The sequence below is a fragment of the Mesoplodon bidens genome, assembly GCF_964165515.1.
Source record: "Mesoplodon bidens genome assembly, chromosome: 6".
NCBI lineage: Eukaryota > Metazoa > Chordata > Mammalia > Artiodactyla > Ziphiidae > Mesoplodon > Mesoplodon bidens.
The window spans coordinates 58,980,179-59,001,573 of NC_138162.1; the positions used below are offsets into that span (position 1 = coordinate 58,980,179).

General features: G+C 39.1%; 1 protein-coding gene across 3 annotated transcripts in view; it reads left to right on the forward strand.

Annotated features, from left to right (window-relative positions):
* Positions 1–21,395, forward strand: part of MLLT3 (MLLT3 super elongation complex subunit) — a 253,030-nt gene that overhangs the window by 179,917 nt on the left and 51,718 nt on the right. For all 3 annotated transcript variants that reach the window (XM_081236798.1, XM_081236800.1, XM_081236799.1), the window contains exon 5: positions 6,505–7,206. In XM_081236798.1, the coding sequence (XP_081092924.1) occupies positions 6,505–7,206 (702 nt within the window). The remainder of the gene's footprint in view (positions 1–6,504; positions 7,207–21,395) is intronic.

Below are 21,395 nucleotides of genomic sequence, written 5' to 3' on the forward strand. Positions count from 1 at the left end.
TTGAGTCCTATAATGGCAGGCTTTTCTTTTTCCTTCTTGTGTGTGTAAATATTTCATGTTCTTTTTATGTACAGGCTATTTAGATTGTTATTGAATGAAAGACCCTTGTTACTATTCTCAAATGCCATTTCATTTCCATTTGTTCAGTGTTCTTTCAGTCCCCTATCCATTGACTGATAAACGTTAAATTTGGGGCCTTGTTGCCTCTATTTAGCCTTGATGTTTAAGTTTTGATTCTTTTTTAAAATTAGTTCTGTTATTTGTTATTGAAATGTTTTCTGCTTCACCATCTTATTGTGTTATAAATTCATTTTTAATAAAACATTGTATGAGTCAAATTGTGCTAAAAGCCTATAAAAAGAATCAGCAGTCCACTTTGCTCCGCGCCTTCCCTGAACTCTCTCTCTCAACCATTTTGAACTGTTTGGTGATATCTTCTTGTATTTGCCTACCTATTTTGAAATATTTATAAATTGCTATCCTCTCCTTAATTTTATTCCTTTTATGGTAGATCATGATTTTATGTGTAAGAAATCTTAAATTCAAGAAACTTGACCTCTCTTAGTTGGCTTTAAAAAGTAGATTATAGATCTCCTTTAAATCAGAATTAACTTATTAAATTTCTCTTTAGAATTTGATTCCTAAGTATACATTTAAGGCCATTATTTTAGAGCAGAAATGTTGGTGAAATTTGTTTCATTACTTTCTTCATTATATTTGGTATTATATTTGTGGGTCTTCTAGTTTCTCAGAATGGGTGCAAAGTGTATTTTTATACCTGGTTTCTCTCCTCTCCTTTCCTCTTCTCCTTTTAAAAATAATAAATGCAATAAAGACAATATATTTTATTTGGAGCATATGTTTTCTTGTGCCCCTAGATTTTTTGTATTAAATGGTCTTATCATTATTTTCTTTTGACTGATTTCTTTTGTCTTTATTTTTCTAATTTTATTAGAGTATGATCAACCAATACAATCTATTCAGATATTTTTAAAAGATTATTTTAAGTTCATTTTATGATACCTTTATGATTGATTTTTGTCAGTGTTCCATGGGCACATATGAAGTTGTCAGCTTTATTCAAGAGATTGAAAGTTTTCTATATAATTATTAAATCAAGTGTGTGGATTGTAGTAATCAGTTTCACTATATATTCATTTAACTATATTAGATTTATTTCTGACAAAGCTGTACTAATTTCTTATTTCATTGAAATACTTTTCAAGTTTTTCTTGCATATTCAATACCCTTTGCTTTATGTAACTTAGCTTTTACATTTTTTATGCTGTTTGGTCATCTTAACCTTGAATTTCACATTGTGTGATATTAGTATAACACTCATGCTTTCCTTTGGGGGCATTTAGCTGATATTTCTTGGCTCTTCCCTTTATTTTAAACTTTTCTCAGTCATTCAATTTTAAGCATTTTTTATAAACAGTGTATATGACCTTTGTCTCTTTTTTTTTCTTTGGCTGTGTTGGGTCTTCATTTCTGTGCAAGGGCTTTCTCTAGTTGCAGCGAGCGGGGACCACTCTTCATCGCGGTGCGCGGGCCTCTCACTGGCACGGCCTCTCTTGTTGCGGAGCACAGGCTCCAGACGCGCAGGCTCAGTAGTTGCGGCTCACGGGCCTAGTTGCTCCGCGGCATGTGGGATCCTCCCAGACCAGGGCTCGAACCCGTGTCCCCTGCATTGGCAGGCAGATTCTCAACCACTGCGCCACCAGGGAAGCCCTGACCTTTGTCTTTTTAACTCATCTGACAGCCTGTCTTTTAGTGGGAGAATTCAGCTTTCTTTTAAATTCTAATTAGTGATGCCTGATTTTGTTACTTTTTTTTTTTTTGCTGTACGCGGGCCTCTTACTGTTGTGGCCTCTCCCGTTGCGGAGCACAGGCTCCGGACGTGCAGGCTCAGCAGCCATGGCTCACGGGCCCAGCTGCTCCGCGGCATGTGGGATCTTCCCGGACCGGGGCATGAACCCGTGTCCCCTGCATCGGCAGGTGGACTCTAAACCACTGCGCCACCAGAGAAGCCCCTGATTTTGTTACTTTTTATCTTGTTCCTTATTTATATTTGTGACTTTTTACATTTTTAAAAAAAATTTGGCTTATATTTTCAAGTTGATATTAATTTCCCAGTTTCCCCTTCTTTATGTGTCAGTTGTTCTGTACTTTTCCATTTCATTATTGGCCACCTACCTTTTCAATTGCTCATAGATCCAATTTTTCCCCCCTGCTTTAACATGAATAATGATACCAACATTTTCCTTCACCTTCACACACTAATCCTCTCCTTTAATGTTCCTAAATTTCTTTGGAGATAATTTAATTTTTAGGTCCAGATTTTTGTTAGATGTTTGTGTCAAAAAATCATATTGAACACTTACGTTACATATTCCATATAGTTTATTATCCATTTAGATTTAGTTTTGTATAGAAGGCAAAGTAATTGCACTCCTGTTTCTTCTTACATGAAAGGTTTCATTTCTGATTCAGTTATTGTTCCATTAGAATCCCTTCTTAAGTCCTTTCCTTAGATGGAGTGGTAGCTAATGTGATCTTTGAATCCTTAAATTTTGGAAAACACTACTTTCCCACTGAAGGATGTTTGGTTTGTACTGCTTTTTTCCTAGCAATCTAGATGTTACTGTTCTTTCTTTTTAATTCCAATGTTACAAATGAGAAGTCCAATGTTAATTTGATTCTTTTTTAGTATTAAGTAATTATTCTTTCTGGTAGCTTGTAAGGCTTTCTTTTTATCCTTAAAGTTTAGGAATTTTAGTGTGATGTTCTTGAACATGTGCCTTTCCCTTCATTAGTCCTGGCTGGATCTTGGAGAGCCCTGTAAATTTGCAATTCAATCTCTTCTTTAGTTCATAGAAATTTTCTTTCATATTACTTTAATATCTTTTCCTTTTCCCCCATCTGGAGACTCCTTGGGAACTTTTCCTATAGTTGGCATGTTAGTTAGGTTGCCTTAACCTGTTCTTCAAGTCCCTTCTCTTTCTCCCTTTATGATTTTCATCTCTTTGTATTTTCAGTTTATGCTTTGAGATTTCTTCCAGTTGGTCCTTCATTCACTCTAATTCATCAGTTAGACCCCATCTTCTCTTTTAATTTATCTACTGAATTATTCAGCTTAAAGATTTTACTTCTTTAAATTTTCATCTAATTAATTTTCTAAAATTCTGTAGAAATTATTTTTTGCTCTCTACTTTCCTTAAGTAGTCATACTATTTTTGGCCTCAGTATTTTGTCTCTATCCTTCAGGAGATCTGTTAGGTCTGCTCTCTCCCACTGTCTCCTGTCATTAGGTATGTTGTTTATATGTGCATTGGGGTTCATTAGGTATGTTGTTTATATGTGCATTGGGGTTCAGGTTGAGCTGTTAGGAGACCTTAGTCTGTTTTAATCCTATAGGGGATGCTATAGGGGATGGAAGGTCCAGGCATCTCAGCCTGCGCTATAGCAGCAGGCATGTTGTATATTTCATGTGTACTTGGAGGACCTTGTCCCTTCCTTCTGGTCTTGCATTCCTAGCTTCAGGCGTAGAGGGGACTCTCTCTCGAGTGCCCCCTGAGCACTTTTGGGGCCAGGAAGACTGGTCACACTTGTGCAGTTGTGTATGTGTAGAACTCTTCTGGGTCTTGCTTGATATCCAGAGCAGAGCAAGCCCTACACCAGTTCTCTCTCAAGATGCTTATAATCCCAAGGTCACATTCTTCAGGCCCCACTCACTACCTGTTGGCCCCTGGAGCTGACTGGTTGAATGGTAATTAGTCTGTGCTGCTTAGTGGCACTTAATATTGAGGTTAATAGTTCAGTAAAAAATTTTAAAAGCCAGTGACTTGATCCTCAATTTGTATGGGATAGATAGGCTGAGAATCAGTGAAAGCTTTTATTCTGTGTCAGTAACAATTTAATTCCTGATGTTGTATCTAAGGCTCTGTTTTACATTTATTACATGTATGACTATGGAGGCAGGTGATACACATTTGAACTTCGCCATTTATCACAGGCTCAGGCCAAAGAAAACGTAGCCCTCTAGATTAGAAAGTGTTCTCTCAGTTTTTGTTATTTTCTAAATTTTTGTCTTGGGTGTTTTTATGGAATATGTTTCCCTTGTTAACTCTGAGTTACTTTAGCTTAAAGAATGCTTTTTGGTAAAGTGGAAGGAACAAGAATAATTGGGTCACTTGCTTATACCAAGATTTGTTGGATGGGTGAAAAGGTGACAGTAGGCATTTAATACCTAGACCAACATGGGGAGTAAAGTTATAAAATTTCTTGAGTTTTGTACTTAACATCATATGTATGTAATTAAGATGAGAACTTGAACTTTCTATGACACAAGAATCTGTGTCATATACCACTATGTACTTTGCCTTAAGAATTCAGTTTGTCCTACAAAAGGATTTTAAAAATAAATCATGGAAGGACCCGTATAGAAGTCGTTTTTTGTGTGTGTGCTGAAATGTTATATTTTTAAATGCTTAATGCTAGAAAATATGTTGGTAGCTTAAATTTGTGTATTTATAAAAATGTGTATAATACTCCATGAAGGTTGAATATTAAACAGCAGTGCTTGGGTGTTCTAGAGCCATAATTAGAATACCGTTTGCAAATTGACAAAATTCAGTGGGTCAACAAACCAATTAAAAAAAAACTCAAGTATATTAGATTTCAAACTGTTCTCCCTTAATTTAGTTTGTCCATAATACTTTATTTTAATTATTCAAAGTATTGCTTAACATGCCAGGAAATGTCTTATAATAGAATTTATAAAATAATGTCCTTTCAGTAATATGAATATGTACTTTCTTTAGCATTCTACTTTTAAATCTCAGATTAAGGTGTTTTGTAAGGAATTATCTAGTTTGATGGACGAAAACATGTCTTAGTAACGTTATCCATTTTAGAATTTTGAAACCAAATGCTCACTTGGGAAAAATAAATGGAATAATTGGTATATGTCATTTTGTTGTTGAGCAAATTAGACAAAAAATTTTGTAATAAAAAATACATATTCCCACTAACATAGAACAATAATTTTTCATTTTGGGTATGGCTTTATGATGTTAATCTATATATATTTGTTTTTGTTTTTTGTATAGCCCCATTTAGTAGATTGTTCATTTTCATGAAAAGCATGGCCCTTGCCTACTGTCTTTCCTGTGTCCTGCTAGATATTTAAGGAATACAGTATTGGTTTACATATCATTGGACTTACGTGGGTAAGTTAGAGGTGAAACATAACAGGCCTGAAGATGTAAATTCTAGTTGAAAATCTGGACATTTAATTGTCTTTGATTCCATTAGGAGGTGGAAGTAAACAAGAAAGAGCTCTTCTTTTAGTATTGGTGTGGATTTTTGCATGTCCAGGATCTACTTCCGTTTCTTATTCTTACTATGTGAATGATAGAGGTTCAGAAACATGGTAAGTATGGACTTAGATTGAGTTCCTAGATAGAAAGCTTATTTTTAGGTTATATATTCTGAGGTGTTTATATGAGTGAAAAAATTGAACACATTTAAAATGAAATAGGCAGTGATTAACTCTTTCGTCATGATTACACAACATGATTGCCAAAGACTTTTCAGTCCATTTGATGACCATTAGGTGAAATCTTTGTTCTTTTAGACTTTTCTTTTCTTTTTTCTTTCCTTTTGTTGTTGTCATTGTTGTTGTTGCTAGTGGATGGGAGATGTGTTCCTTAACTGAAGTTCGGTCAGAAAAAAAAAACTGCTTTTTATCTGAAATTGAGAATTATTTTATTTCTTCTTTCGGTCTTGTGATTCTTTATATTAAAAAGTCATTTAAAATTTAATATTATCTGGCCTCACTACGTGACTCTGGCCTGTTTTTCTACCTCCTTCTCAATCTTTGCTGTCGTTGGATGCTGCTCCCTAAATATAAGCTGTGCTTTGATCCCTCATTGTTTTAGTTCATTCTAGTCCCTGGTCTCCATGGGACTAGAATGAGCTAGTACCTTTTCATTCTTGCCTTTCTGGTAATCACCTGCTTCTCTTGAGGACCTCGTTGAGGTGTTAATTCTCCATAAATCTCTGAATTATTCTTCTCTGCCTCCCCCAACAGAATTAATTTCCTCTCTTCCTTTTGTTGTGATAGGTGGCTCCTACAATAACCATGAATCATAGATGTGTCATAGGTACTGAGAGTAGGAGCCATGTGTTATCCAGCTTTGTCTCTCCTGGGACAAGTGTGTAGTGAACATTTGTTGACTTGAAATGGTTAGAACTCCATGCTTGTCATGATTAAGAGAACAGCTTGCCTCATTCAATTCCTCCATCATGGTAGCCCACATGCACTGTTGCTCGCACACCCTGCTCCCACCCGTTCTATTGAGGTTGTCGGGTTCTATTCCGATGCATTTGGGAGCAGTCAACGGAGGATCCTTTTGAGGAGCTGTAGTACAAGGAGACTGGCTCTTAGTCTTCATGGACGTTCCGTTTTGAGAGTTTGATTTTCTCCTTGCCTTTCCGCAGGACCCCAACAGGAGTATCCATCCCAGCGGCAGCAGCAGCAGCAGCAGTTGTAGCAGCAGCAGCAGCAGCAGTAGCAGCAGCAGCAGCAGCAGCAGCAGTAGCAGCAGCAGCAGCAGCAGCAGCAGTAGCAGCAGTAGCAGCAGCAGCAGTTTTTCCAAGCCTCACAAATTAACGAAGGAGCACAAGGAAAAACCTTCTAAAGACTCCAGAGAACATAAAAGTGCCTTCAAAGAACCTTCCAGGGATCACAACAAATCTTCCAAAGAATCCTCTAAGAAACCCAAAGAAAATAAACCACTGAAAGAAGAAAAAATCGTTCCTAAGATGGCCTTCAAGGAACCGAAACCCATGTCGAAAGAGCCAAAACCAGATAGTAACTTACTCACGATCACCAGTGGACAGCAAGATAAGAAGGCTCCTAGTAAAAGACCCCCCATTTCAGATTCTGAAGAACTCTCAGCCAAAAAAAGGAAAAAGAGTAGCTCAGAGGCTTTATTTAAAAGTTTTTCTAATGCGCCACCACTGATACTCACTTGTTCTGCTGATAAAAAACAGATAAAAGATAAATCTCATGGCAAGATGGGAAAGGTCAAAATTGAAAGTGAGACGTCAGAGAAGAAGAAATCAACTTTACCGCCATTTGATGATATTGTGGATCCCAATGATTCCGACGTGGAGGAGAATATGTCCTCTAAATCTGATGTGAGTAGTCTGGCTGGTTTTCCTCCTTTCCCTTATTAGTTTTCCAATTTTATTTCCGATAGCTTCAGCATAAAGACAGAGGCAGGAGAATGACAGTTGCACCAGAAAATGGTAGCATGGAAGCAGACATGGCCTAGAAATGAATTTCCTTAACTAATGGAAAGAAGGAAATGAAATCATTAAGGAATCTGCAGACTTGTAGGCTATGATTTAAGTTGTTAAAGGAAAGATATGTCCCAGAGTATAATAATGGGTCATTTGAATAGCATTAGAAAAATCTAGATGCTTATCAGAGCTTAGTTACTATGCTTTCCAGGAAAGTGAGAAGAATGCAATGAAAGTAGAATACACCAAAGTAAATTTTAAAAAGAAACAGAAAATATTAGGGTGTAGCTACAGTGTTGATCTTTTTGATCAGTGTAATGAAGTAATTTGTTTACATAGATTGAAAACTGGTGATAGTATTTTTCAATACTTTTATCAAGGCAAAACTGATATAACAATATACTGTATATTTAAAATGTGTGATTTGATACATTTTGATGTTTATATGTGTCATGAAACCAAGTAGTGGTATTTTGGAAATGAAATATTTAGTTTTTTCCCCCATTTGTATAGCCACTGATTTGGAAGGGGCAGGGTATATATCTTCATTACAAGGTTTGCTAACGGGTAGGATTATCTTTTCTGGGTTCCTAAAAGAACATTTGGCCATCTGATAATTCCCCAAAATATTATTTGATGTTGAGACTTAAACTTTTTTTTTTTTGGCTTGCATTGGGTCTTCGTTGCCGTGCGCGGACTTTCTATAGTTGCAGCGAGCAGGGGCTACTCTTAGTTGCGGTGCGCGGGCTTCTCATTGCGGTGGCTTCTCTTGTTGCGGAGCACGGGCTCTAGGCCCATGGGCTTCAGTAGTTGTGGCACGCGGGCTCTAGAGCTCAGGCTCAGTAGTTGTGACGCATGGGCTTAGTTGCTCTGCGGCATGTGGGATCTTCCCGGACCGGGCCTCAAACCCATGTCCCCTGCATTGGCAGGCGGATTCTTAACCACTGTGCCACCAGGGAAATCCCGAGATTTAAACTTATAATTACTATTTCTCAGAGTTGGAAGGGAATTTCAGGTTACCTATTCTAACCTCCTACCAATGTAAGAAATCCTACACTTCTAGTGACAGAACTGTTAGTAATTCAAGTATTCCATTCTATTTCTGGAGAATGAACATTATTTACCATGAAGTTATCTCCTCCTCACTTCCCTTTTTTCTCTAGCTTTGGCCTTCTGCTGTTACTTATCAGTCATGATCAGTCCCAGTAATCTCTTTAATTTCAGTTGTCAGTATTTCTAGACAACGGTCAAGGAAGATGTCTGGCTAAAAATTGCTGGCCACTTTAGAATACTTCTCTTTCTTTCCCATAGCGAGGCTCCACAAAAGTTCCTAATTCAAATGCTGGCAAATGGCTAGGAGACCTTAGCAGATTCTCTCTTCTCCATTTGCACCATTCTGGGTAGGAAGGCAGCCAGGATTAGGACATGGCATCAGTACCGATCCCTAGTCATCCAGAGACCACCTCCTTCCCCCCCTCTACTCTCTATAGCTAATCTCAAAATTTTAATTCAGATTAGAGACAGAGTAGCATGTAAAATACTGGAGATGGAGTAATTCATTCCAGTGTTTGGTAAAGGCCTTAGAGTGATAGTTTGTGAAATGGAGACGAAAGCCTAACGGGTTTGTCCTAGTATCTCAAGCATTTATTTTTCCTTCTTTGCTTTGTACCCCTCCTCTTAATTCACAACTTGCTCTTAATGTAGATGTTCCTTGGAACGTTTTTCGTATGTTTGACTTTTTATTTCAAATCACTCTGAAATGTTCATTGATGCTATTGGGGTGTGACTAGTCTATCAAGATTGTCAAGTTTAGCAATTTTGTCTCTCCATATTCTGTCGTGTTGCAGTTCTTCTAGGACCGAGGTTTTCAAATTGTGGTTTGTGATTTACTAGTGAGCCATGAAATCAATTTAGCATGTCATCACCAGGATTAAAAAAGAAAATCAGAATACATTGTAACTAGTATGGGTAAGTAATGGTTTGTGAAAATTTTATTTCAGAAGCTGTGTGTATTTCTTATGGTAGGTCATCATCAAAATTTTGAAAGACACCTTTCTTGAATGTTGGCTGATTTGTGAGAAGACCAAATAGCATTCATAAAGCACTATTGAATGCACTTTCTACAGGAAATTATCACAGGTGATCTTCCTCTTTAGCTCATTCTGTGTATTCTTATTTTTGTTTGCCCCTTGCTCCCTCCCTTTTATATATGATTTATAAGGTATGACTTTTCCTAAACATCATGTTCAACTTGATAGGTTTATCCAAAGCAATACCTTGCAAAATCTTCTGGAATGAAGAGTGAGAATTGTAATTCCATACAGTAGGTAGCAAATTTTCAAGATGATTCATGACGTGTCAGAGCCACCTATCCAGTGACCATAACAGGAGTTTTTGTAATGTGGTTTGCATATCGTTACTGAGAAAGCCTCTAAAGACTCTTGGGTATTATTTGGGTATAAAACCCAACAACTATACTTTCCTTATTAGTTTTCTGGTAGTAATGCTTTTATTGTTGCTGCTTTGGTTTAATCTTCTAAATATAGGCGGTAGAACAGAAGAGAATTGACAGAAGTGGTTCCAAGTAATCCAGCGCCCAAAAGACTTTCTATGAACAAAGGAGGATAGAGGAGGGCTGAAATTCCCTTTCTCCAGGGGTAAAGGTAGCCTGTGTTTGGCCTTTCTCCTACTTGGTGTCCCTCCTGGGGTTAAGACCGAAGGAGCAGGAAGCAATTGTAATGGAGAGAACTAAGCACCCCGTAGTCTCCCTTGGCGAGGAACTGATTGGACAGCTTGGGACAGGCCCACCTTCAGGGGGCACCATTCACATTGTCCTGGTGGTGAGTGTGTCTTCATCTGAGTAAGTAGGATCAGATGACCTGATCTGTCGAAGGACCTTTACAGCTTCATTATTTGAATATGAGCCAGATTTATGTTCATTTGTGGAGGGCGGGGTAGAGGGTAATTTTAGACACAGCAGGCAGAGATCATGGACTTTGGAAACAGAAAGAGGTCACAAAAAGAAATTGGACGAGTGTGAAGAATTGGGAAGGACCAGGGAAAAAAGGTTATTCACCTGGTATGTTTGTAAAGAAAATATCTTGCCTTGGTACAGGTTAGTTACGATTAAAAGGAAGAACTTTTTAAAGAAGCTTTTCCATAATTAAGTTAGATTCAGGTTTTATATAAAAATAAAAGTCAGTGCTATTAAGATGGATTGGGAAGCTTAGATTGTTGATCCTTATAGTTCTTCTCAGTTGTGATTTTTATATACTTTGTATGTGAGTAGAGAAAAAAGAAGTGGTGCATCCATGGTTTATATGCCTGCATGATTTTTGAGGAATCACTTATTTGTTGATGAGTATGTAGGTAGGTAGGTAATAAAGTAATCAAATAATTAGGAGTATGCACTCTGGTGTCAGACAGGCTGTGTTTTGAATCCCAGCTCCACCATTGATCTTAGTTAAACGATTTGACCTTCTATATTTCTTAGTTTCTTTTTTTGTGAAATAGAGATCATAATAGCCTTTACTTTGTAGGATTATTGTGAAAATAGTCAATCTGGGTAAATCACTTAACATACTAATCAAAAATGTTATGAGGGACTTCCCTGGTGGCGCAGTGGTTAAGAACCCGCCTGCCAATTCAGGGGACATGGGTTCGAGCCCTAGTCCGGGAAGATCCCACATGACGTGGAGCAACTAAGCCTGTGCACCACAACTACTGAGCCTGTGCTCTAGAGCCCGCGAGCCACAACTGCTGAGCCCGCGTGCGCCACAACTGCTGAGCCCGCGCACCACAACTGCTGAGCCTGCGCGCCACAACTACTGAAGCCCGTGGGGTCTAGGGCCCATGCTCTGCAACAAGAGAAGCCACCGCAATGAGAAACCTGTGCACCACAAGGAAGAGTAGCCCCTGCTCACCACACCAGAGAAAGCACGCGGGCAGCAACAAAACCCAATGCAGACAAAAATAAATTAAAACAAAAAATGTTGTGAGCCGTTTGTTATGTGATTTGGCTTCTGGCAGTCTTTATAACCTATAGCTTTGAAAGAGTTTTTTTTTTTTTAAGATTTACTTATTATTTACTTATTTATTTATATTTATTTTGGGCTGCATCAGCTCTTAGTTGCAGCACACAGGATCTTCGTTGAGGCGTGCAGGATCTTTCCTTATGGTGCTCAGTCTCTTCATTGCAGCACTCGGGCTTTGTGGTGTGCAGGTTTTCTCTCTGTAGTTGTGGCGCACAGGGTCCAGACCGCATGGGCTCTGTAGTTTGCAGCACACACAGGCTCTAGTTGAGGCGTGTGAGCTCAGTAGGTGTGGCGCATGGGCTTAGTTGCTCCGTGGCATGTGGGATCTTCCCGGACCAGGGATGGAACCTGTGTCCCCTGCATTGGCAGGTGGATTCTTAACTATTGCACCACCAGGGAAGTCCCAGCATCTCAGTTTAAATCAATAGTTAAGCCATTTCCCAGGATCTTTTAGCTTTTTAAATTAAATGAGATAAAGGACAAGGACTTACCTAGTACTGCATTGGTAGGCACTTGGTAGATTTTTGTTGTTGTTGTTGTTGTTGTTTTTTGGTTTTTTTTGCAGTACGTGGGCCTCCCACTGCTGTGGCCTCTCCCGTTGCGGAGCACAGGCTCCGGACGTGCAGGTTCAGCGGCCATGGCTCACGGGCAGAGCCGCTCCGCGGCATGTGGGATCTTCCCGGACCAGGGCACGAACCCGTGTCCCCTGCATCGGCAGGCGGACTCTCAACCACTGCGCCACCAGGGAAGCCCTAGATTTTTTTTTTATTGCTGTTACTATTAAATCATTTCTTAGGATATCTTCTTTTATCTTTGGATTAATATTAATATGACTGAAAGAGTAATTTTTAAATAGGATTTGAAATTCCTGAGATGTTTCTCATTTTATAAAGAACTCTAATATTGTCACATGAAAGTCCATCAGTAATTTTCCTTTACAGAAGAATTCGGGAGGAGGCAGCGGGGAGGGCGGGGAGTGAGGCAGAAGGACTGTTTTATAGTGGGTGAGGGTTTAGCAGAGACTGAAAACATGATAAGGGCCTGTTTTTGTTATGTATGTAAATGTTAGCATTAAGACTATTTTGCATTCAAGAACTTAGGTAATTCCATTAGAGCAAAGCTGTTCTTGGTTGAGGAATTCATCTTTTTGTGGCCATAATGGTCACTTATGGCAAGTGGCTGTTCTTACTAGTCACCGGCGCTAACTAGCAGCTAGAAAGGGTGAGGCTCTGAGTGTATCTGGGTCAACTAAAAGTTTGTAATTGTGTTTTGCATTAACCTGTTTAAACTTTAATCGAGAATAAAAAAACAAACATCCTTTACCCTTCCTGTAATTCCCTAGTTTTTGTTTCTCATGTAACTCTCCTTCTAAAGAGAAGTGTATTGAGATGATCTTGTTTTGTGATATGAGGAAGTTTAGTATTCATAGCAGAGAAGGGGGAAAAACAGTAAAAGAAAATTGAAATAACCATGTATGATTAGATTTGGTTATGGTAGTAATTTCCTTATCGTTGCCTTCACTTTTTTTTCACCTTGCTTTATAGAGATTTAATTGTAATTTAAAAGTGCAGAAGTTAAAAGTTTTAATTATCTTTCCTTGTAAATGGTCAGACTACATTTGGTAAAATGTTACCCACTTCAACCTGAAGTGTGAGAAATGAAATTGTAATCAGTGTCTTGATAGTTTGGCTTACCAAACTGTTTTCCTGGATAAAATCTTGAGAAAGATGAAATCTCATCAAATGGAGTGGGTTTTCCCAAGGGTGGGTGGTGGTTCAGATACAGGGTAAAGACTGCAAACCACCTTAGCAGAAGTTTCTTTGGAAAAGAAAAAAAAGGAAGGAGAAGAAAAAAGAAACTTCCCTCCTTTTGTGGTGCCGCATTTCCTCCAGCCCCACCCTGTGCCTTGCCGTGCCTACACTGTCTGGAGCTGGCAGTAAATGTCCTGCTGTTGAAACACTGTCCTCAGGTTTTTATGTGATGGAAGGTTGTCACAGTCAGAGAAGAAGGTCCTTATTGTGCTTTCAAAGTGGTTTTGTAATGACTTGTAATTCCAGCACATGCAAGAGCTATGAAGTCTGTAGGAATGGTGAGTGAGCAGCTAGAGAGGCCCTTCATTAAAGAGCTGCCCTGACCCTCTGGCGGGAGCAGGGGGTTGGGGGCTCTCGTTCTGGACTCCTGTTCTCTGCATTTTATAACTGGAAGTAAACATACCTGAAGGGGTGCAATTCTCCTCTGGTAGATGCAACCCAGTGTGGAACATTCATTAACGTAATTGGCAGAAAGTTACCTTTGTTGGATACATGGAGGTATTTCACCTGACCTGTTCCTAATGCTTGGTTGTTTGTTGTCTGTTCTAGATGTGATCAGATGGAGGAGGGTGCAGCCTAGTCAATCAACTGATTATTTATTCAGCCACATTCCTCACTTGTTCCAAAAAAGATTGGAAGCAATTAAAAGGGAGATTTTTTAAAAAAACTACATTAGAGGCTCTTTCTCTTCCTTGTTTGGGTGCCATACTAAGCCCAAATGGTTTTTCAGTTTTTAAGTTAAATAATTCCTTAGAAGCCCTTAGGTAGCTGAGGGTCATGAACAGACAGGGGGACCTATCATTGAAGAGTTGGTTGTCATCAATAATTGCCAACACTCGGCATTTTCACTTGCTTGTATTGAATTTTATCTCTCTCCCGGTAAATTCCACGAGCCTCCTTCAAGGAAGCTGCATTGCCTATTCAGTGCATTCTTGTTTCTTACTCTAAGGCCCATGATCTTTATGTCATTGTCCTATCTGTCATCTTTAGACACAAAGATGTGACTCAACATGGTCTTTGCAGGATTCGCTTTACCATGTCATTGGGATGCCTGATATTTGTAGCTAAACTTTCCTTCGGTGCTTTCTATGTGCTAGTCACCCTTCTAAGTACTTCACTTGTTTTAACTCATTTAACTCTTAAAACAATCTGTGAAATAGACTCTTATTAGCCCCATTTTATAGATGAGGAAACTGAGTCTCAAAGGTTAAGAAACTTGGGGGTGAAGCAAATCTTATTTTCCCAGGAATTCCCAATATTATAATTGCAGAGATGTTCTTCATGAAATTGGCATCACTGCTATGAAAGCCTTATTTGTTTGTTTTTTGGCCACACTGAGCAGCATGTGGGATCTTAGTTCCATGACCAGGGATCGAACCCGTGTCCCCTGCAGTGGAAGTGTGGAGTCTTATTAACCACTGGACTGCCAGGGAAGTCCCTTTTTTGTTTTGTTTTGTTTTGATGAAAGCCTTTGATATCGTATTTCTTGTTCCATTTTTGAATTCTGTTTCTTTGACATGTCTATTGGTTTGGGCTCTACCAACAGCCTTCAGGAGGTGACAGGTTGTCCTCAGAGGTGGATTTGGCATACATATTCAGAACTGAGGGACGTGCTATGAAACATCCAGGAACCTCTCACTTCTTACATATATTTGCTGAAAATAAAACAGACCCTCATAGTTCTGAATTTTAACATTATTATAATGTATCATCAGCACTATCTCCCCGCTCTCAGAATTTTCCCCAGTTGCTTTTGTGTGAGAATTTATGTTTAACAGAGCTGAGCTGTAATATCAAGCTTTCCCAGAAGGTGCCACCAAATAACAAATGCTGTCCTCCAGTTTGAAGATTCCTTCTTATTGAATCTTCTAGTTCCATTTTGTAATTTCATTTTATAATGTCTCTAAGGTATTCAAAATAACGGGTGTGCTTTCTTTGAATTAGGAGATAAGATATGCAATGGATTAGTAGAGGGTGGTTTTCTTTTGGTGTCTATGTAATTATTTAACCAAGTTTGAGAAATTGTTCTCAGCGGGTAACAATTTATGACTGTAAACTTTCAAGGCAGCGTCAAGGTCCACAAAGAAAAATTACCCCTAAGAGGCTTCTTTAGGTCACTAGAGGTGGCTGCACAGTGAGATGTTCCCAGATAAAGTCAAAGATCCTTCCACTAGGCGAAAGAAAATGGAAAAGCATTTACTAAAGTGTGTGGAGAGAAGCAGACTTTTGCCTTTGAATTCTGAAGACATGGGGGATGGGGATGTGTGAGGACTGGGATAGGGAGAAATTTTCAGTCGGTGACACAGAGAAAAGAAAATCTCCTTGCCTTACTTGGTCATGGGAAGAAAATGTATTTATGGGGTCCTCAGATGTTACTTACGTAAATAAATAAGGAAATTACTAGAGTGCCCTGGTTTGGGACCTCGGTGTTTAGAATCACAGTACTGTTTTTCTGAAAACTAAATTGTTGGCCCTTGCTTTAGTTTCTGACCTTCTATTTTTGCTTTAAATATGATAACACTGTCATGTTACTTTGAGTAAGGACAAACATTTCCTTCTAAACATGTTTACTTGTTTTTAATATTCTTTAATTCCTGTAGTCTTGTTTAATAACATTGGAAAATGTTTGTGTACTCCTCTATATAAACCCTGTATTAGGTAGTACAGATGGTACAAAATTAGAATTTAGGCTCAGCTTTGAAGGAAGGGGAACATGAATTAGTGGAGATGAGAGGTAGGTGGGTAGGAGAAGGCATTCCTGATTGGAGGAAACAACTTGAGAAAAAAAAAAAAAACACCACTGATGACAAATGTAGACAAGTCTGTGTTGTCCTTACTGAAAATGAAGAGAACTCTTATACACGAATCCCTGCAAGTGAATTTATCCAACTGGATAAATTCCAGTTTGGAATTCCTTGTCAGGAATGAAGGAAACCTTATTGAACTGTACTTCATGGGAGGTGTGTCCTGGACACTTTCACTCTGTAACCTCTTACTTCATCCATACATTGTGTGAGATAGAAAGCAGCAGGGCTAGAATTTGAATCCAGGTCTGACCCACGCCAAAGCCCATGCTTTTTCGTACAGTACCATGGGTTAAACCTTGTTGAGAGAGAAATTGCATCAAATTATAACCACTGTGGGACTGATTAAACCTCTTCAAGAAAAAAATCGAATTAGCAGCGTTAACTCTCCGACCTTCTGCCTACCTCTGGTCCTCTGATAACGTTACCATAGTTCAGTGAAAGGGGGAGAATAAGAAATAAGATGTTGGGCTTCCCTGGTGGTGCAGTGGTTGAGAGCCCGCCTGCCGATGCAGGGGACATGGGTTCGTGCCCCGGTCCGGGAGGATCCCACATGCCGCGGAGCGGCTGGGTCCGTGAGCCGTGGCCGCTGGGTCTGCACGTCCGGAGCCTGTGCTCCGCAATGGGAGAGGCCACAACAGTGAGAGGCCCGCGTACCGCAAAAAAAAAAAAAAAAAGAAAGAAGATGTAGTAGCCAGAGTACTTGGGTTCTTGGCTATGAATAATGGGTGCAGGGAGACCTGGCTTTGATTTCCACAGTCCTGATCAACTCATGCTTTATATAATGTTCTAAGCAGCAGAATCGCAGAAAGTTTTGAGAGGTGGTGGTACCTTAGAGCCTATCCAGGGGCACTTATTTACCAGTTTATTGACTTCTACGTTTTTTCATACGCCTTATACCAGAGGCTAGGACACGGCCAGTGTGACTGTGAGAGCCCCCATCTACTATACTGCATCATCTTAAGGCTGTACTCATGGAAGATATAAAGAAGGAGCATAGGGGCTCCCTGGTCCTGGAACATAGCCATTCCTGGCTAATAAATTCTCTTCTCTTCCTGGGCCCAGGAGAGGTGGTCCAGGAGGCACGGCCCTAGAGCCTACACTTGGAATCAAAAGACGAGACAGGATCAGCTTACTAGCGGTTAACTGTAAAATGTGGATTTTAACAATAATGATGAGATTATTGATGCAAACTGCCACTCAGGTATTAATTCATGCAAAAATATTAATTATGTCATAGACAAAGACTTAACCTTTTTACTTGGTAATTTATGAATTGTATTCTATGAGGATCCGATATTGGTAGGTGTTCTTGTAAAGATGAAGAGGCAAAGCTACAATCTAGGAATTTAGTGATTTATAATCCACGGCCACAGTGTAGTTTTTACTCCAGCACGTGTTTTTAAAATGTCATTTTCCACTCAGCCTCACCTTAGATTGTATTAGGAATCAAAGCAAAGTCTTGCTGGAAGTACACCCTGGTGTAAAATGTTTAGGATCTGACAAATTCTACTCGAGGTGACCTGACACATTTTCAGGATTATAAAGTGTTCACTCTACTTTCAGGTTTCCTCCTCTTTCTCGTTATTTTCCAGGATTGTTTTAATTAAAGGTGAACATCAGACTTGTTGTTGATCTTTGTGACGGGTTATTTTAAAGTGCTAGGTTATTCAATAATCTTAGGTGAGAGTCATGCCTTATTCTTGCTTACCAAGCCTGCCTTCATGGTCCAGCCACTTTCAGAGACATGCAACAAGTCCCCTCCCTGCTTTTAAAGATAAGCCATGCACAGTCCTCCTTGGGTTGTGTAATAAAACTAGTGAGTCTCATAAATCCCTCCCCCAAAACTAGGGTTTGAAGGAGAGAGGTCGTGTGTCCCATGTTGCCCATCTTTTTATCCTCATCATGTTAATAGGTCTGTTGTCTCTCTTTTCTCTTTAGAAAATCTTCCACAGCTTACTATGTACTCTTTTAAAGATTTAAGACCCAATTTGGAAACCATGAACATCTATTTTTAATACAGCATTTACTTCACAATTTAGAAAATTATAGGATTTTTAAAAGCAGGAAGACTTCAGAAATTTCCTTTAACAACTTGTATTTTGCAGAGCAGAACCTGAGGCCAAGTTTCATGACCTGCCCAAGATCATTGCCCCCCCAAAAACCTGCCCCTGCTCTCATTGCTCCCCAAAAAGGCCCTAGGAGGCAGGTCCCTAGTTGATGTGCCATTGTCATTTCCAGTTGGAACAGTTTATAATCCTTCTTACGTCCTGTCCTCCCTTCCCCAAACTCTCCTCCACTTGAACATGTTAAATAAACTGCTTCCTAATGAGTGGTTTATGCCCATTAGACATAAGACCTCTTGGCCCTGCATCTCACTCTGTGTCCCCTTGTTGAATCAATGGACCTTACATTTCACATCCTCAGCAGAATCCCCCTGAAAAGCCTCATGCCATGTCTCAGTGAGGGTAGGGTGTTAATCTCAGGGGATATTACAGAGATTAATTGGTGAAAAATTTGATAGACTTGTTCCCTGGTCATCCTTGATTGTCTTTGGGAAAATACCAACCAGAATAATCATGGCTTGGTATATTTCAGGAGAAAAATAAATCACTAGACAAAACAGAAAATGACACATTTACATATCTGGCAAATCAAAGATCTTAATATTGTTTAATAATAAAATCATGGAAAGAGCTTTAAAAACCTCCAGTATAAATGAAGTCTTCACTTGGACAAGTTGATATTCTTAACAGATGAAACTTGACTCCTGCTCTCTCCTACGCTCCAGTGTCTTCAGTATCTGCCTCTGTGTGCTGTGTTCCCCTTAGTCTCTCTACAAGAGAGGCATCCCTCTGAGGCTTACTGAGACATCCCTCATACTAAACAGCCAGCCTCTCACACTGCCTTCAACTCTCCAGTTAACCCTGATGCTCTTCAGGCTATAATCCCTTCACTTCCTTTCCTTCACTGACAGACATCTCAAAAGCTTACTTCTCAACCCGTTGTGGTCTGGCTTTTCCTCTTGGAAACTATCCTTAAAACTACCACTGGGAAAAGGTCACCAGTGCTTTCCAGATCCTTATGTAGAAAACATCTAAGCATTGGATTTAATGTTCCGTCATCTTTGACTTGCTTTTCCATTCTATTCCTTGGCCCTGTTATACCTACCCTGATCCCTCTAACCATTCTCTGCGAGTCTCCTTTATCAGCTGATCTTCCTCTACCAACCTGAAGCTGCCATTGCCAGTTTCTTTCTTTTCTACTATATAATCTTTCCCTGGATAATCACTGCTTACCTGTCTCCTGTCTCTTTCCTTTCTCAGACCCTTCTCTATATAGCTAGCTATAACACAGACAAATTCTGGAAGGAAACATGCAAAAGGATGTAAAACAACTTGTTAAAATGGTATTATGGGTCATTTTCAAAATATCTTTAATACTGCTGTTTTTAAACAACATCTCCTTGTTTGAAAATCTTAGATCCTATGTGGGCTAAACACTAAATTCTCTCCTTTCTTTTTGTAGTCTTCTATTATGGAGAATTTCAAATATACACAAAATATGCAGGATAGTATCACGAGCCTCCCATTCATTCATCACTCAGCTTCAACAATTATTAACTGATGACCATTCTTGTTTCAACTGTGCCATCTACCCTTCCCCCAGTATAATTTTTAATAAAATCCTAGATGTCATATTAATTCATTCATAGATATTTCAATATGAATCTCTAAAAAATAAGAACTTTTAAAAAACATAACTAAAACATCACTATCACATCTGAACAAATTAATAATTCTTTTTTAAAAAATTAATCAATTAATTTACTTATTTTTGGCTGCGTTGGGTCTTCATTGCTGTGCATGGGTTTTTCTCTAGTTGCGGTGAGCAAGGGCTACTCTTCGTCGTGGTGCGTGGGCTTCTTATTGCGGTGGCTTCTCTTGTTGTGGAACACGGGCTCTAGGTACACGGGCTTCAGTAGTTGTGGCATGCAGGCTCAGTAGTTGTGGCTCGCGGGCTGTAGAGCGCAGGCTCAGTAGTTGTGGCGCACGGGCTTAGTTGCTCTGCAGCATGTGGGATCTTCCCGGACCAAGGCTCAAACCCATGTCCCCTGCATTGGCAGGCGGATTCTTAACCACTGCACCACCAGGGAAGTCCAAATTAATAATTCTTAATATCAACAAATATCTAGTCACTGAGCAAATTTCCAGTAGAATCAAAACGTCATAAATTTTCTTTTCTTACGGTTTGTTTGAATGAGGATCCAAAAAAGGTCCACGTCTTGCAATTTGTAACAATGTCTTTTAAGTCCTTTTTAATCTATAGGTCCTCTCTTGTCTCTTTTCTCATGTAAAAGTTCAAGAAAAAAAAAAAAGGTTGTTTGCCTTATAGAATTTTTCAGTTTGGACTTTGCTGATAGTATCTTTGTGGTATATTTTCTGTAAATTAGGGGTGTAGCCAGGTTTAGGTTAGGTTTTGTTTTGGGAGCAAGACTATTTCATGGATGGAGTTGTTAGCTTTCATCAGGAGGCCTGTAAGGTGGGGTTATCTCTTGTTTTGTGACATTAGTGCCCATTGATGCTCAGGGCCTAGATGCACTAATTCATAAGGGGTTGTCAATTGGTGGTATTTTTATTCTACCATTCTTTCTTCATTTATCAGCCAGAACTCACCTGTCTAGAGAAACTCTCCCTCTTCTACCCTTTGTTTAACCAACAGTTAGTTTGTCTAGGAAAAGTAAAACATTCTTTCCCTTTTTAAAAAAAAAACAGTTTTCAAAAGAATGGGTTTGGTTCCCTAGCATCTTTTAACAATAGCTAGTTTTTTTTAAGCATTGCTTTTAAGACTTCTTCAATCTGTCCTTTCCGCCCTCATCTTTCTTTGCTCTCCCTTATACTTTAGTGATCCTAAAATATTAGCAATCTTCGGTTCCCTGATCATTCCATTGCTATTTTACGTCCTAGTGAAATACCCTTGGTCCTTTATGACCTGGTTAACATTCACCTTTTCTTTGAAACTTTTCTAAATAATCTGCCCCATTTAAATGAATCCCTCCCTCCTTTGTGCTCCCTCCATTAACAGTTTATATTTTGATTATAGTTGTTATTCTCTCATATTAAAGTGTTTTTCTCCTGATCAGTAGGGTATTTTGAGGGCAGATACAGACTCTTAACTATCTGATTTCTCAGCTCTTTGCACTGTGCCTGGTACTTAATTGGTGCTCAACAAATATTGAGCTAAATAGTGTAAAGATTTATTTATACTTATGTATTATGTATTTATAATTGAGTTCTCTTAATTGACTTATGTATTTATAGGTATCTTAACTATAAATACATCCAAATCATCTGGAAATGTGATAGTTGACCCCTCCCCTTCAAGAGGGTAGAGTAGACAGGCCACAATGAATGGGAGAGCTCCCTGTATAAAAA